The sequence below is a fragment of the Vigna unguiculata genome, chromosome 6, assembly GCF_037176805.1.
Source record: "Vigna unguiculata cultivar grain cowpea cultivar isolate G323 ecotype 2 chromosome 6, ASM3717680v1, whole genome shotgun sequence".
In the NCBI taxonomy this organism is placed as follows: domain Eukaryota; kingdom Viridiplantae; phylum Streptophyta; class Magnoliopsida; order Fabales; family Fabaceae; genus Vigna; species Vigna unguiculata.
In genome coordinates this window covers 35,505,828-35,524,690 of record NC_140797.1, presented here as the reverse complement: position 1 = coordinate 35,524,690, position 18,863 = coordinate 35,505,828, and the positions used below count along the sequence as shown (strand labels likewise).

General features: G+C 28.8%; 2 protein-coding genes across 2 annotated transcripts; both read right to left on the bottom strand.

Moving 5' to 3' along the window:
- Positions 1–4,946, bottom strand: CDC6 (cell division control 6). The gene is made up of 17 exons (XM_028075780.2): positions 4,756–4,946; positions 4,597–4,666; positions 4,295–4,515; positions 3,918–3,992; positions 3,741–3,841; positions 3,516–3,622; positions 3,363–3,422; positions 3,141–3,214; positions 2,903–2,953; positions 2,659–2,708; positions 2,014–2,149; positions 1,545–1,634; positions 1,007–1,069; positions 825–920; positions 622–711; positions 399–498; positions 1–286 (listed from the first exon to the last, which is right to left on the bottom strand). Exons 1-16 carry the CDS (start codon positions 4,858–4,860, stop codon positions 466–468), a joined length of 1,422 nt encoding a protein of 473 aa, XP_027931581.1. The 5' UTR covers positions 4,861–4,946; the 3' UTR covers positions 1–286; positions 399–465.
- Positions 4,947–9,857: 4,911 nt separating this feature from the next.
- On the bottom strand, positions 9,858–14,120 carry LOC114187230 (peptidyl-prolyl cis-trans isomerase CYP95-like). The gene is made up of 7 exons (XM_028075417.2): positions 14,040–14,120; positions 12,102–12,189; positions 11,969–12,023; positions 11,764–11,852; positions 11,466–11,490; positions 10,616–10,856; positions 9,858–10,382 (listed from the first exon to the last, which is right to left on the bottom strand). The coding sequence occupies exons 1-6, from the start codon at positions 14,051–14,053 to the stop codon at positions 10,762–10,764; spliced, it is 366 nt and encodes a 121-aa protein (XP_027931218.1). The 5' UTR covers positions 14,054–14,120; the 3' UTR covers positions 9,858–10,382; positions 10,616–10,761.
- Positions 14,121–18,863: the final 4,743 nt, after the last annotated feature.

Below are 18,863 nucleotides of genomic sequence, written 5' to 3'. Positions count from 1 at the left end.
TCTGAAAAAAATTAATTTATTAGTATGAAATTAATGTATCTATTGCTATTTTTTGCTCCTGAGAAAATACAACCTTTTCCCACAACTGCCTGAGGTAAGCTACATAAATCATACTGCCCGAACCAGTTCTTGAGAAATAAAAAAAGCATAAAAAATATACCCTAATAGCTTCTGCTTTCTGTGCAAAAAATCTGCCGAAGTGATTTCAACTCCATGCTTTAATCGAGTATACCACTTCATATAATATAATATAATGCAGACACCGGTTTGAACCAGAGGAACTTGTCTGCATATGCACAAGGAAAACAAGTTATTAAAACAGTGTGTAGAGAGAAGACGATAGACACGTTTAAAATTGATGTAAGGAAGAAAAAACACGTTAGACAAAAGCTTCCAACCTTAATCCAATGAAGGATCTTTGATCTCACGTCAAGTTGAATGAACACTACCGGTCTATCATCAGAATCATTTAAGACAGTTGTGAAAAAACCGTATTCCCTGCGTCAAGGAATTCAAATGGCAGAGAACAATTTAAGATAAACCATGAATCTCCAAATGTATATTAAATTAAGGATTAATAAAAATGAAATGATATAAGATCTTAGGAGACAGAAAGACTACCTGCAATGCAAAAGTAATATCACCCTCATTTACTTTAGGTGACACTCTTCTTAATTTATCCTCTCGAGATTGTCCTAGTTTAATAAGACCCTGCAGTTATATCATTTTACTCATTATCACTTTTCCTTACTGATGCAATACTTGAATATGAAAATTCATAATAGATCTACAAATACAAAATCTAATCAAATTGTTTGAAATACCTGGTCACTTAACACTCTGCACATGTTTGAAAATTCCAAGATTCCTGCTGGAGGAATTAAAGATGATTTGCATATCCCCACATATGATTTATACAACTGCAACATTCCATCATTATTTTTAAATTTCGAAATCAATATATGGGTTAGAATGGACCAAAACCTTGTGAGTGTGTGAAGCATACCTCTCCGAGCATTGCATCTTTCTTAGCTCCACGAAAGTGATTCATTGAAGAGCAGAGTATAATCTGCAAATAGTACATATCCAGAAAAAGTTAGAGCCAATACCTAGTATGAAAAGTGTTTATGCAATTAGGTTAGTTTGGTATTTGACTAAACGTGCCTTTTCAAACCACCTATACTTAATATTTTACCAAGTTACCATCCCTTCAATGACTTTGAACTCGTTACAATTCACATAGTTGATCAAAGGTCCCATCTTCTAACTTTTCATCGGAAAAAAGGTATAAAATCCAGATTATACAGGCAGAATTTTGTATCTTTTGCTGATGTATTTTAGTTAAAAGCCTTAGTAAGACACTTTCCATTCATATTTTGCTATTCAAACTTTGGAATACTCTATAAGAGTTGTGATAATAATTAAGATTGAAATTAGCTACTTATACCTACAATAGCATCAAAAAGCATATGAAAAGATCTTTGTTCGTTCCGGTAATAGAAGCCTTAGCTCTACAGTTCATAGCACATTCTTTTTCAAGTTACCTGCTGATGATGTGGCAATGATTGTATCGTATCCACTACCGGTGATCTATAAGTCTTGGACAAGGCACGAGCCATATGATCAGTTCTTACCTGCAATTTATTTTGAAAACCTTAGGCCTTTAGTTAAAAAGTAGGATGGATAAGTAATAGAAGAAACTTTACTTATTTAATAAATCTAAAGTATTATATAGCCGTTTTTAGATGTCTTTAAGAATGGTTATAACAATAGACTCTGGTGAAAGTAAATAACGGTTCATTGTAGCTAGAACAAATTTTGCACATGTTATTATGAAACTAAGTTGCCTATACCTATGATGACTGATAAGTCAAATCAGACTAAAACTAATGTATCAATTTCTTGACAACAACCGAGAGCAATCACTGAACCTAAAAAGTTTGAACACAACTTAACGAAATATACTCAATCCTATTAATGAATCAAATGAGGAACGAATTATTGAACACTTACAATATCAAATTCACGTTTTTTAATAAAATCAGGAGCTGTGGGAAGATTTTGTTTGGAGAATGATATCTCTTCCAATGAATTGTTCAAATTGCAGGCAGATTCTCTAATTTCTGCTTCAAGCATCTCAATTGCACTCCTGGAAAGAGAAAAGCACTATTAAAGTTGTTCTGTTGCTGGATTTTGCTCTAGCTAAATTGACAAAGCAAATTGAGACATAACAGCTTGAACTTCCTCAATCCCCAGTTACGAACCAGAACGATACAACACAGATATTAATTAAGAATCTAATCAAAATGTAACGCTTCAAGTACGAGCAGGGAACTTTAACTGAAACCTCAATTTAATCACACAACCCCAACTAACTTCCCTTATCCTAGTTTTCTTGCTCTTGTCAGATACATTTAACTGTACAGATTAGTTATTATTTTAACTAACTCACTGGACTTTAATTCCCTGCACCTATTCCATGTTCAAGTTCAAGTACGGTTACTTAAATTTGGTAGGATTCTGGATTTGTAATAAAGATCCATTTCTACTTTTTCTATAAATAAAAATTACCATTTTAGATGAATAATCATGGATATTCTTATTCATGATCTCACGGGCATAAAGAGAAAATAATAATAATAATAATAAATGACTAACCGGCATATAGAAAGGGCATTTCGCATGTCTCCGGATGATGCTGCAACTTTCTGCAAAATACAGTGCTAATTAGACTCCACGCTATTTCAAGATGAATTAGGAAAGAACTGCTGTTCACTTGTCGTTAGCTTATTTATTTCAACGTCAAATTCGTCAGCAGTAAAATGGGACTCGAATCATTTTACGTAAAGAATAAAAAAGGTAGCATGGTCTGGAATTATTTTGTCAAGCATATTTGACTCACCCTAGCACATAGTTCCAGGGCCTGCTGTTGAAAGACACTGTAAGGAAGTTCCTAGTGGAGAAATAAAAAGTTGTTAAGAAAAATATTCAACAAGAAATGCAGGATTTGCTTCACATTTTTTCCACCAAGTCAGTAAACATTTTAACAGAGTATCAGAATGTCAATTTTGTTCCAGTAGTCATGATTAAAGATGGAGAAACATAAATCTATAACCCAATTTTAATAACAACAATCTTACCTTTACCCTTTCTTCGAGAATCTTGAGGATCTGATCTTTCGAGTAAGCCTGGAAATTTACAACAATAGGCTTGCCTAGAACAAAACAAACAGAAAAGATTAAAAAAGACAATAAAATAGTTTCCAATGGTTTACACAAGTAGGATAGCTCCAATGTTATTGTCAATGAGATGCATATAAAATGAGAAATTTTTATATAAAATTATTGACTTAATTTACTCACAATTTAATGATGTAAGTCTTGGAAGAAAACGATCAGCTAAGTCAATTGCATTAGCTACACCTGTATAAACAAACAGGATTAGTCTTGAATTACCCAGACTGATTTATTAACCACGAGGTGGAAACATCAGTTTTGCACTTTTGAGAAAATTACCTATTAATATACATCTGGAAAAAGGAAAGGTAGTGAGCATGAAAAGATCATGAAGAACGGCTCTGTCTTTGGTTATCAAATAATCTAATTCGTCAGCTACTATCAATCTGTTACAATGAAGGTATATTACTTCTTTGATAACAACCAAGTAGAAAACATGTATACATGTCAGTTTATATTATATTTAATTTGAAAAAATATAGTAGGCAGGGATATATTTCTTACGTCATGTTTTTGATAGATGATTTCTGAGAATACATGTTATGAAGTTGCTGTAAGGGCGAGGCTGAAACCTTTTTACCCTGCGCTTGGTTCAACCCAATCATCTGATAGAAAAGCCACTATGTCAGTCAACTGATAATGTTAACTTCAGTGTAATTAAATGCGCACCAACATTCCTACCTTTGTGAAAATATCCGATGTGCTGGCAAGAGTTGTACAGTTTACAGATAAAACATCGGGCAGCGGGAGACCTGCCTGAAAATTAGATAGTCAAGATCGTATTAGCAAAAGAACACAAAACACACTGTGGCTCCAGATAGAACAATCAAAGTGAAAGATCTAATTTAATGTTTCTTCGGTCAATTATATTCAATGGGCAAGTATGACACATAATTCTTCCTCATGATTAGTCAAGGAACATGTCAAACAAGCATACTAGATGGCATATTAGGCATATCAACAATCAAGGGATAATTAGCTTTTAATATTTCTGCAGCATGCGGAAATCATCAATCCGTAACAGCACCAAGAGCGTGAAACAAACAATTACACCATACCTCCTTAGCCCAATTGAGTAATTGCTCTTTCACTTTCTCCATAGACAAAGATTTCCCGGTTCCGGGACACCCGCATATATAAAGACTCCCAGCCTTTTTCTGTTCAACGCACCCTTTGCAGAACTCCAAAACAACATTCTGCTCCTCCTCACGGCACACAACCGAAGGTGGCGCAGTGGACAAATGCAATGCTAGCTTCACCGCCTTTATTTGCTCACCATCTATTATTCAGTCAACACTAAAAAAAATCAAAATCACCTCTAAAAAAAGACAGCGAGAAAGAAAAGTATCTCGAATCTTACCTTTGGGATTCCACCTGGGTTTCACAACTGCCGGATCAGCTTGGTTTTCATCTGTGCCGAAACTGTTTACCTGCAAACGAACGACAAGCAATCGGTTAATCACAGGAATTGAAAGAGATGAGAGAGAGTATGTAGGGGAATTAGAGATTTGAGAATTACATTGGGGGAGGAATTGGCGGTTGCCGCGGTGCATCGGCGGGGCGATTTGCGGGGAGGCGAGGAAGGGTGAGATCGCAACGAGCGTTTTGCAGCGATGACGGGCATTTTTGTTGCGAGAGTGAGAGAAGAATGAAGAGGAACTTGAAGGTTGAAGAAGAAACTGTGATTCTGCAATGGGGGAATGGAGAAGATAACAGATCTATAAGCTTTCTTTAGCGGGAAAAGTTTATACAAGCGCGCCAAATTGCGAGCATCTTCTTTCAACATTTTCCCGCGTCACTGTTCCCTATCTGTTTTAGTGGTTTCTTATAACTTCAAATTTCAAATTAATGCCATGTTATGTTACAAGTTGATGAAGGTAAAATAAAAAAAATAAATAGATTAAAAAATAATATAAGAACTTATATTTCTTTATTTTCCACTAAATTAATTATTTTGATAATTTTCACAAAACAATTTAAATAAGGAATTAAATAGCAAAAAAAAATGTTACCATTATAAAAAATTGATAAATGAAAGAAGATTTGTCATTTGAAATTAATAACTCAAATATATATATGTTTTTTTATTTCTTGATCTTTATTTTGTGCACTTATTATGTTTCCTCTTTTAAAAAAATGGCTTTCAATTTTGTTTTTTTATTGTCTACAAATAAGGAAGCAGACATATATAAGTGTTTAATGTATGCAAATGTAAAATAAATTAATATATATATATATATATATATATATATATATATATCTAAAATCGATATATAAATCTCGTAATGTTAAATAGTTTATAATCAACATATGTGTAGACATTACTTTATATCAAATATTAATACATAAAAAAGAAACAAACAATAATTAACTATTCACAAACTGTTCAACTAATTTAATACAGACCCAAAGCAAGGATGTTGTCAAAAACAATAACAAAAATAAATAAATAAAAAATGTCATTTAAAGCTCACCATGTTTATCAAATTTAAAATTAAAATATCTATTATTGAAAATATATTTATCGACTTTAAGTTTAGTTTTTCTCTATTTTTTAATGTTTTTATCATTACTCTTAATATACCACTTTTCCTTAAGAAGAAAACAAAAGAGTTTCATTTTAAAATAATTCACAAATTCAAAGAGAAGAAGAAATGTCAGTTTTGCAATCCATTTTAATGGCTTTTTAAATCATAATACTGAAAAAAAAGTATAGAATATTATTACTCGTGCATTAATTCATTAAATATTTATATTCAAATTATTCGTGTATTGTTTTATAAAAGTTAGACATATTTTTCTCCTCAAAATCCTTTTCAATTTTAAAACAAACATAATCAACCTATAAAAAAAATCATATAAATGTGAAACATGTAGCAGATATATATTCAACTAAAGAGGTCAAGTAAAAGAAAACTCTAAATAAAACAACAATAAATTTGAAGACAAACGAAAAAACATCAAATTAAAAAAATAAAATTAAGAAAACAAAGAAAGAAACACTTTAACAAAGTAACTTCAAAAATATAATTAAAATTATTACAATAAATTTGTAAAACAAATCAATTAAATAATTAAAAAATCATGTTGGAAAGGGACTTATATAATTAACTTCCAATAAAAAATAAAAAATAAAAACTCGTTAAAAATTCATCGAAATATAGAAGGTATATAAAATCATGTATATATTAATGAAATGTAATTTGCTTAATTGGAGTTATAATCTCTCATTAATTTCATATTTAAAAGATATATCAAAATATATATGTGAATACTTAATTCATAATTTTGTAATCTCACATCTTCATGGTATTTTAATAATTTATCCTACATAATGACTGTGCCTGCCAAATTAATATATATGATCATAATATTAAGAATTCAAAGAAAATTAACGAATATTGCTCAAAGTTGATGCTTAAAATTAACAAAATATTTAAAACAAAAAATAGTTTAGTTATAAAATATTAGATTTAACAAAAAAAAAATGATATAATCAGCATAAAAAACCACAACGAAGCCACGCGTGAACATAAAAAATTGTGGCACCTAATTGCAGTATTAATTAATTGGAATTCACAACATGCATTATTTGCATGATCAATATTACAACAACTTAAATCAATATTACAGCATTCATGTTGCTGATTAAATTGTTGATATTTTGACCAAATCTATATAATCAATCTTTACTTGTTTGTCATATTCCTGCTTGATATTCTGACCAAACCTTTATCTCAAGTTCATAAGAGAGTGTGTAAATGTGATTTTCTTACCCATGGTTTCCTTTTTTATTATCCCAAATAGCATATTGTTGATAATATTTACCTGGATAGCATTGTTTTTTTGGGTAGGTGAGAATTCGGTCTTTAAGACACAAATTCTAATATAGTTTTTTTTTTTTAAATTCCGGTTAAGATTCGGTCTTAGGAATTTGAATTCTGAACTGGATTTTTATTTCTTTTTTTTGTTTTTATATAAATAAGTTAGAATTAAGATTTTTGAATTTTGTTAATAAAATAGATTTAAGAGTTAATTTCTTTTGTTTTTGTAAAAAATGTTGAATTAGAGGTTAAATTTATTTTTTAAAAAATATATTTAGTATTGTGTTTTTAGTTATTTTATGTATATTATTTGAAAAAATAAAAAAATAAATATTATTTTATTTTATTTTTTGAATTTGTTGATTTAAAAATCGATTTTGTACTGTGTAGTAAATTATTTTATGTGTAATTTGAAAATATAAAAGTCAATTTATTTATTTATTTTTTTACTTTGTTGATTAATTTTTTTTATAATAGTGATTTTGGAAAAAAAAAATTAATTATAATAGAGGTAACTAAAGTAAAAACAATTAATGTATAATGTTTGAGGTGGTGGTGTATTATTTATTTTGAAAAATGATATAGTAACATTCATTTATTTACAACTTCTCTCACAATCTAATGTAGCATTGTCACTTTCAATTCTTTTAATCTTTTTCGATTTTCACATTGGTTATCTATGGAAGAAAGCAAGAAGAGAAAAAACAAAAAGGTGCAAATGCAAATTGAAAAAGAAAAAGCGGGAAGTGCGAGTGCAAACTGATGGACCGAAGAGCATCTTGTTGGTCTTCTTCAACAGCGTTAATCTTTGTCTTAATCGTTGTTCTTCGTATTCAAATCCTATTTTTCTAAAAACCCTCTTCTTCTTCGTCCCAATGGTGTGGGTTTTCTAAAAACCTTATTTTTTTAAAAACCTCTCTTCTTCTTCTTTGTCCTAACGGTGTGAGTTTTATAAAAATAATATTTTTCTAAAAACCCCTAGTCTTCTTCTTCATCCCAACAGTGTGGGTTTTCTAAAAATCATATTTTTCTAAAAATCCTTTTTCTTCTTCGTCCCAACGTTGAGGGTTTTCTCATTGGACATGAATTTTTCTTTCTTCGATAACTTCAGTAGTGACACTTTCATGTCTTGAGTTAATGTGATAGAGTTAATCTTCATATTCTTATTCCTTCGAGTGGGTCCAAATTTGTCCCTCTTTGTGTTTTGGAAAAGGAAAATAAAAGGTGTCTATATTTCTTCTTTTTCACTACTATTGTGCAATATTTTTGTTTACGCATGATTACATAAGTGTAAACATGTGGTATACGTTTTGAACATGTGTGAAAGGATGTACAAAACCTATTTCAATCTTCACTCTCTTCATTACCAATAGGGAGTATATGTTGGTGAGCCAAGGAATGAAATTTTTGTAATTTAATCAACAACATATGAATTCATCCCCTTACTATGTGTCAACCCGTGACTTGATAAATGCTAACACACGTGCAATGCATTGCACATGAATTTCTATTTTTTCAATAACTTCAATAGTGGCACTTCCATGTCTTGAGTTCATGTGATAAAGTTAAATCTTCATACTCATTCCTTTAAGTGAGTAGTGAGTCTAGTTTGCCCATTTTTGTTGTTTGGAAAAGGAAAATACATGTTTCTATATTTCTTCTTCACTACCACTGCGCAATATTTTTGCTTATTCATGACTACATAAGTGTTAACCTATGGTATACGTTTTAAACATGTGTGAAAAGATGTACGTTCTGAATTCGCACATTCTTCCAATTGTATTATCTGTTAGCTTTTATAGGTCCAGGTTAATAAATTAGCCTTCGCACTTTCCAATAAAGTTGACAGGTCTTGTCATAATGGGAAAGTGTAAGTGAGGTCATTTATTTGAAATATCTGTCAGCTTTTACAATTGTGAGAATAAATTTTTGAATTGACACGTTATCTCAATTGAAGTATTTGTCACATTTTATAAGACTAATATAATAAATCAACTTTGGCACCTCCCAATAAAATTGACAAGTTTTGTGATGATTAAAAGGTGGAACTGAGGCCATTTATTTCAAATATACGTCAACTTTTATAGTGATGTTTTCAAATTGACTTTTATATTTTTAAATTAAATTAAATTAAATTGACTTTTATATTTTCAAATTACACATAAAATAACTTACTCCACAATACAAAATCAATTTTTAAATCAACATATTCAAAAAGAAAAGAAAATAATATTTATTTTTTTATTTTTTCAAATAATACATAAAATAACTAAAAACACAATACTAAATCTATTTTTTTTTTTAATAAATTTAACTTCTAATTCAACATTTTTAACAAAAAGACAAAAAAAATTAACTCTTAAATCAATTTTATTAAAAAAAATTAAAAAATCTTAATTCTAATTTATTTATAAAAAAACAAAAAATAAATAAAAATCTAGTTCAAAATTCGGGTCACCGAAGATCAAATTCTGACTAGATTTAAAAAGAAAACGACTATTTGTAAATTAGGATTTGTGTCCTGAGGACCGAATTCTCACCTAGTTAAAAAAGAATGCTACCCAGATAAATATAATCAAAAGTATGGTACCTAGGATAATAAAAAAGGAAACCGTGTCATTGGGGTAAAAAAATTGTGTGAATGTACGTAAGAGAGTAATAAGAAGCCATATTTATAGGCAATACGCACAAATAACCAATTGTATAAAAAAAAAACAAACTCAGGACCTATCTACCGCTTACTGTCACAACTAATAAAGCATTTAAAAGTAGTAATTGGATAAACCAACTCTCAGAATTGATCAAACAATACCAGATCACAATTTATTTAACAAAGACAAAGTTCGAACAGTTTCAGCGTTTAGCCTAAACTTGAGTAAACCAGAAAATACTTGTTTTACGAGCATTATATGACAGATGATGAGGACATATCTGACTCAGCTGAAACTTTCATGTAATAATCTGAAGAGCTTCCTGAGAAGATTTCTATCCTTTCTCGTTCCTCTTCTGCATATTTTAAATGTTTTCCCTTCTCCAATGATCCATGATGGTCCGCAGAAAATCCATCTGTTTCCATTTCTGATTTATTTATCTCCTCAGAAAATCCATCATTATCCATTTTTGATTTATTTATCTCAGTTTCTGATGATTGTGTGTCAGGATCCGACGATCTTCCTGATTCAGATGAGTAGTATTTTCTCCTTTTCCTTCTCTCTTTTGAAGATTTCTTCTTTTTTCCTTTCGTCAGTGTTACTTCACTATTAGCTTCAGATGATCCTTCCCGTTGCGCTTCTAATATTGCTGAAACCATTTGCAGAAGTTCCTGCTATTTGGAATTGAATAATTAGTTCTCAAAAGTTTATGCTGTGCTTTTAAATTTCTAACATACTATTATGATATAGAAAAAAAACTATAGATTTTATCATAAAGATTTAAGATGTTGTCCATTAATTTTTGCATCACACTTTGGTTCTATAAATATAACCATGAAACAAAGTTTAGTAAATTCCTCTGTATAAAACATGTTGTTTCTAAAGGAGAACAATTTTTGTTTACCTTGGATTGTGAAGATTTCGTGTCAGAATCTGAAAAGCTCCCAAATTCAGATGAGTAGTATCTTTTCATTTTCCTTCGGTCTTTTGAAGATCTTTTATGTTTTCCCTTCCTCCGTGTTTCGTAATTATTGGTTTCAGAATATATCGCTATAGTACAACATTCATGACAGAATATGCTCTTGATTGTGACTTAGCATTCTCACCCGGGAACTTGTAACCATATATGCTTTCTCCACCAGTCCCTGCAAAGCATGGAAAATATCTCGCAATGTTTAAAAGACTAATACAAAATTAACAAATTAGATAGCTATATCACTCATCCCAATAACAGGCCAAACTTTGTTCATGTAACATGAAAAACTTTGTTATATATTCAAGCTAGAAGTAGACTTTATGTCTAACTTTATCCCAAAAACCGACTTGTAAGGTGAGATTTGCATCCAACTTGTATACTATAAAATTGTCTTATCTCTATCTAATGTGGAACTTTCAACACATCTCCTCACATTGAGGAATATACATCGCATGCGTGGAATTAGCAATGGATGATCCGATAACGACCTAATAACGGATGAAACAATATATCCAAAAAATTTCGCTAAGATAGACTCTAACCTGAATTAGGTTTAAATTCCACTTCTAACCGTTCTTAACTGACTTAAAAAATAAATAACCATTGTCACAGGAAATGCTCAAATGGAAATAGGCCGGTAACCTGAACTACTAAATTATCGAATAATAAAGCATAAAAAATGTGACCACATAGCTAGTATCAAATTGCAACCTTAAAAAAATGGGTAAGGTAAGGTAAGGTAACTCATTGAGATGCAATGGATACATAGAAAAAATACCATTTCGATTGACAAAGTCTCCTCCCTGTAAAACCAAAACCAGCCATTAGTACACATAACACTACTACAATACATAAAAAATGAGGCTTGGTTTCTTGAAACTTCTAGAACAAGGATGAACAACATAAGATGCACAACCTTAAAACTGTATCACTAGAAAAGCATTCGGGGCCATCAACCCAGTGTATCCTACAACAAGGGGGTAATGGACCACTACTAAACCATGCTCAACCACAACAAGACATACATGCAACTACCATATAACAATCTAGATACAAGAATAAATGGAACAACAAACCTGCACAATAGAACCTTTTATAACCTGATGGAAGAAAGAACCCTTGTAGTCAAGTGGTTTTCCAGTATTTGGACTCGTACCTTTTTCTCCTGAACACAGAATGAAAATTTCATACAGAAAGGGAGGAAATCAGGAATTGGTAACTCATTGATCATAAGCATGTCTAAGTACATGTAATTCCTCACACAAATCAGTTTTATAATACCTGTACATAATGCACGAAAGTTTTCTGCAGTCATGGGAGCAACATTGGATAAAAGCTGCAAGGGAGAATTATCATTAGGTTTACCATTGCAAATGTTGCAGCATAAACAGTAAACATACAACCAAGAAAGTACCTTGAAAACCATCCTTTCAACAGGATCTCCATCAATGGACACATCCATAAACACCAGGGGCTTCTTCTTCTTTCTCATCTTCCTTGGGCTTATTTATCAATATTTAAAACATTATTAAACAAACACCCAAGTACCCTTTGATTTGAATGAACAATACATCAACAGGGAATAGAAACTGATTCTAGTTGCATGTCAAGAACATAAAAGCAGTTTCCAAGCTTGTGATATAAATTTCCAAAATCTACATCAATTCATGTCAAATTTGAGTTAGACAAATGTGAATCTTCAAATTGAGACAGACAAATGTGGACCCTGTCAAACAATGGTAACATAACATTAATGGCATGCTCTCACAAAATGCAGTAGCAGCTAACAAGTTAAACATTTCACTGAGGCACCATCAGTGTGCTACTGTACACCTTAATTTCCCCTCATTGGCAACACATACAAAATGTTGAAGTCAAGCCAGCTGAATTTTCACAAAAAAGTGGGGATTTTTAATAAGTGCAAATAATCAAGGGCACGCGTTTATAAATTTTAAAGGAAACACTTGCAGGAAAAAAAAAACAGTATTACCATGTCTTAAAGAAGGGAGTTGCTGCAGTTTTTGATGATGTTCAGATTTTAGTAGAGATGTGTGTCTTAGATATACTAGCATTAGACTTTGTGTGTTCTTTGTAAGTCTTAGCATACGTGTACAGCCAATAATAATCCCTTTAATCAATCTTAATCAATATAATAATGTAATAATTTATTAGTATTAATTTAGGTACGCTTTGTTCAAAACATCACAATAAGACAACTAGAATACGCATTCAATCGATTAAGTCCTAATATGATCAATTAATTCAATAACGGGTACAAGTGTGACTTTCTTACTTTCACATTTAATGGATTATGTACTTAACAATAATCGATTAATATCTTATATGTAAACAAGATTAGCTCTCGCATTTAGTCAATTAATTAAGAACTAGTATTATTAATCAATTAATATAAGTTTCAGTCAGTTTCTAGGCTTTGCAAATAGATCAATCTGACTTTTAAGATAATCGATTAATTCAGTTATATCAAATTTCTTTAAATCTTGCATCTCTCATTTGAAAACAACTTTATGATATTCCAACATTGGAAGAACGAGAGAGTGAGAGTTTTTTAGAGTAGTCATAATGCTGAAATCAAGTTTGGCAAGAAGATGAAAGATTAAGGGGTTTGTTCATTGACTATAGGGTTTTTGTTTGTAAAATCAATTTTCAGGTGATATCTTTCTGATAAATTTGTTGATTCTATTGTAATTAATATATGTGGTAAGATATGAGCTGATTGAGTGTCTTAATTTTCTTGTCTTTAGTTTTATTTATTTTTTAATTGTTTTGGTAGTTAACAATGCATCTCACTCCAATTATGTCAAAGAGATTCATAAAAATGTCTAATATATTTTTTAAACCTTGAAAATAATCATTGTTGTTTTCAAACCAATTCACCCCTTTTTGTTTGAATTTAGCCTGTTTTCTTCTTTAACAAGTAAGAGAAACTAAATTAATTGATTGTATGTGCTTAGATTTATAAAATCTCCCTCTCATCTGGATTTCAAAAAAAAAAAAATTAACTGCAAAAGTTGACTTTAATGGAAAAATTTATCAGTGACCAGGAATTGGTTCTGTTCATATCAATCTAAGCATATATATTGCAGCGATCACCAACTGGTAATGATAGATAATGATATCGCAGAGATAAACCACAGCCAGTAAGCTTAAACCTAAGAAGGATTAAGAAATTCAGACCAGCAAGAGAAACATTATACACTAACGGAATCAAACCAATTAGTGAAGACGAAAACAAGTATTTAAATAAACCAAAAAAGACAGAACAAAAACATTAATACAGAGAAAGACATCAAATTAAGTAAGCAGTGTTGGAATGAAATCCAGCCATTACCTGATAACCTTCATAGGTGCCCGGCGCTTAGCGAAAGATCCTTCGACACCGTCGACAAACACTTTTTGGAGTAACGGTGTGTTTTTGGGAAAGTTATTATTTTATATTCAGTTTTTTGTTTTTAATTTAAACTTTGTTTAAAAGTTATTTTTTTTATAATGTAAATAATTATTGTCCTGATCTTTAAGGCGATAATACATATGTTCTGTAATATTATTTTACACCCATCAATTAATTTATTAGTGTATTACATTGAGCATTTTCAATTTAATCAACTAATTTCAAGCTTTAAGGCACTATTTTCTTTATTCATTGCTTTTAGACATTAAATGTCTAATTTCTTCTTTTCTTGTATTTTTTTAAAGGTTTAAATACCTTTTTAGTCCTCATTTTCATAGTTTTTGTTACGGATGATCCTCATTTTGACATAATGTTTAAAATAGTCCTCATTTTTATCGAATGTTTAAAATGATCATCATTTTCGCAATTCGTATTTTATTTGGTCATTTTCTGTAACGCCGTTTAAATCATTAACGAAGTATTGTACAAGTGGCACGATTTGTATTAGGGTGTGTTACGTGTACTGTTCATATGACTAATTAATTTGATTAGTTGATATTAGTCCCATGTTCAAAATGACATCTTAATAATTAGTTTGATTAGTTTGATATTAGTCCCAACATGTTCAAAATGACATTTCGTATTTTTACAGTTTTTTCTGTAATGTTAGTAAAAGGTAATTGAACCATTCCTTTTTTATTCATGTCAGCATTTCGTATATAGGTTATTATGTTGGCGATAGTGTCCTTCCCCATGGTAAACGAAAAAAATTGTTGCCTCTTACTTTTTATATAATCAACATACTCCTTACATAAAATGATATTTCTTATTTGTGTATTTTTTATCTATAGATAGATCTTTATAACTCATTATAGCTCATTGACTAAGTTCGTTGAAATTTTTATTGTGACTATCATCGACTATTGTAAAATAAACAATTCAAAAAATCGAATAAAAGAAGATATTCAACTAAAGCAAATAGAAAATTCAAATAGAAATTCAAGTATCATAATGTTTTATTTATGTACAAATCACATCAATTACTATTTGTACTGTGAAGTGATATTGATCTAAGCTTGGGAATAGCCATATGTACAGTACACGTAACACACCCTAATACAAACCATGTCACGTTTCGTTAATGATTTAAACGGCGTTACAGAAAATGACCAAATAAAACACGAATTGCGAAAATGATGACCATTTTAAATATTCGGTAAAAAAAAGACCATTTTGAACATTGTGTAGGATCATCCGCAACAAACAGTACGAAAATGAGGACAAAAAGGTATTAAAGCCTTTTTTAAACAAGTTATTATAATCTTTTACTTAAGTTATCAATTTTCAAGTAATTTATAACCTGGTTGTTGAAATACATAACTGACTTTACTTTATAAACGAAAATAACCTTATATTCTTAATTTTTATAGAAAAAATATAATTTCTTAGAAACCAAAATATTTGAGTTAATTTAATTTTATAATAAAAGTTCAGTCCATGTCCATATATATATTTTAAGTAGTTTTGGAAAAATCCCAGCAAAAGCTGAATTTAAATATAAGTAAAGAGGTGAATTTCCCGAATTACCCCTGCTCTCTTGAATAATTAATTGAAACGTTGGGATTAAAGAGTTACTAGCACCATGATTCGTCAAAAAAACAAATAAAAAACTTTAATAAATCAAATTATATAATAATAAAATATTTAAATATATAACGTACACTGTATAATTTTTAAAAATCATCAAATAATTTAAAATTAATATAAAACCATATATGGATAAGAAACTTTCAATGTAACAGTGGATTTAAAACATATATACGATTCAATAAAAGTTTTCTAAAAGTAAAATAATTATTTTATGAATTTTATTCGTTTTATTTTGTCCGATTTAATATCTTTTAAAACTTAATCACCTTTTTAATTATATTTTATTTTATTATTATAATAATAACAACCAAAATAATGTTTTATTATTTTTATTATAAGAAATAACACACAGGCCATTTGTTTTGACTTGACTATTTAACAAAAGTCATATCCATCTTATTTCTTTCATATTAAGTACTACATATATATTTTTTAAATATACGTGATATTATATTAATAGATGATAATATAATGTTATTAAGTTAATATATAAAATAAAATTATATTTATTAAAAATAAAATAAAATATATAAAAATAAAAAAATAATTGTTGATAAATAAAAAATAAAATAAAAGCAGTAATATCAAAAATTATAAGAAATAACAATGTATTTTATATTAAACATATTTATAAATTCAGATTTTAAAATAATATTAAATTAAATAAAAGCTTTGTTAGCACCGAATAAAAATAATTAATATATATTAAATTTTATAAAATTTGTTAGTTAATTATAATATTAAATGAATTATTACTTAATAATTATTAATGTAATTTTATTTTATTTAAAAAAATGTTTATAAATGTTGTATAATTATGTTTAATATTTTATTTAATATTTATTAATAAAAATTTTAAAAATAATTAAATAATAAAATAACTAAATTTTGAGATTGTTAAAAATTTTTAAATATAATTAAATGTAAAATAAAATAAAATTAATGAAAAAACTAACAAAAAATAATATTAAATATCTAAAAGGTTTTAAAATATATGAATTTGAGATTTCATTTAATTTTATTTTTTTAACTTCACGATAACATTTTACAATATTGTTAATAATGTAAGAAAATCTTATGTATTTAAAAAATAAACAATATTTTAATATATAAAATTTTTAATTACAAAAACATAAAGTTAACAATGCAAAAAATATAATTAGCTAAACTTTTAAGTGAAATACTAGATTTAAATTTGCATCTTAAGTATGAGAGAGATTTTTTTTTCTTGTTTTTAATAGAAAAATTTCAAAGTCTTTATTTTGTATGAGAGAAATGTTGTTTAAAAATTTTAAATGATATATGTTTGTATTTATAAAATTTGTTATATAAATTTATATTATTTTAATTAATGGAGTTAATTATTTCAATTTTTAATATAAAAATTATAAAATTAATTATACCTTAATCAATGTTATTAGGACACTGGTTAACATCTCTTTCAAATAAAATGATTTACAATATAATAAAAAAATGGAAAATGTTAAACAATGTCTTACGGACACCGATTAATATATAATTAATGATCTTTAATTTTATCACTTTTACTTTAAAAATATAAATAATTAATTTTATTAATTAAAATAATATAAATTTACATAACAGATTTTATAAATACAAAAGTGTCCTTAAAAATTTCTAAACCATAAATCTGAGATAAATATTTTGGAATTTCTAAGGTTTCAGTTAAAATACTAGAAAAAATATCTCTCTTTTGACACTTGAATATTTTGTCGGTAAAAGCTTGAAAGGTTCGAGAGATGCAATCTTTAACTTTTGAAAGAAAAAATATCTCTTTCAAATTTGTAGTCTTTTTCAAATTTTTTTGTGATAAAAATATTTCAGTTTCATGTGAAAAAAATCATCCTTTCTTCATAATATCTTTTGTTACTCATTTAATTTTTTTTTACTTTTAATTATATTTTAATTTTTAACAAAATTAAAACATAGTTATTTTTTTATTTAATTATTTTTTACCTTCGTATAAGTGTGCATAAGCTCAATTATTAGTTGAAATTGTATATCATTTATGGGCATTTGTGTCCTTTAAATGAAGCAAAATTGAATTTATAATGATTGAGTTAAGATTAATTTAATATTACAATTAATTACTATTAGGGATGACAATTGGGAGGGACTGGGAGGAGTTTCGCTATCCCATACTCATCCCCGTAAAAAAAAATTCATCCACATCTCTATACTCAAATTTAGGGGTGGCAAACGGGTCAGTCCGACCCGTTTTGGCCCGGCCCGTATGTGGCCCGTCAAAAAACGGATCGGGACGGGCTGGCCCGTCAAACAAAAACGGGCCTATATTCACAACCCGTCCCGTATATGACGGGCTAACGGGCCGGGCCAGGCTGGCCCGTCTAGTTTTTTTTTTTTTTTAATTAGTTTTCAAATTTTTTAATTTGTTTATATATACATATAAATTATTATTAAAGTCATATTTAATCAAATAAAATATTATTTTAACTTTTAATTGATTAGTTAATGTTTTAATTAGATAAGTTAAAATAATTATTAAATTTACATATTAAATTATTCAATTATAACTAATAATTCAAACTTAATTTGTAGGTGTTAATGATTTAAATTATAATACTATTATATATTTATACATTTAAAATATATAATCTAAAAAATTAATTTTTTTAATTATTTTTATTGTATTTTATTTTTTTAAAAACAGGCCAGAACGGGCCAGCCCGTACTTTGGCCCGTCAAGTTGACGGGCTGGACAGGACGGGCCAGAACGGGCTAATGGGTTGAAATCTTCAACCCAGCCCGTTCCTTTTAGCACGGGCTGACGGGCTGGCCCGTTGGACCCAGCCCGTTTTGCCACCCCTACTCAAATTCAACGACCATCAAAATTTTGTCTCATCCATATCCCCACGGGATAATGTGTATAATCTCGTACTCATACCTGTACCTGTTTTCTTACTACTTCAATATTAATTTTAATTAATTTTTTATAAAATAATAAAAAAATTACGGTAAAAGAAACATAATATTATCAAATATTCAATATTAGGAGTATGGTTGTTTCTTTGACATACATACTTTGAAATAAATTATAATTGTTTACATCTTAGATTATAATACCAAATAAGA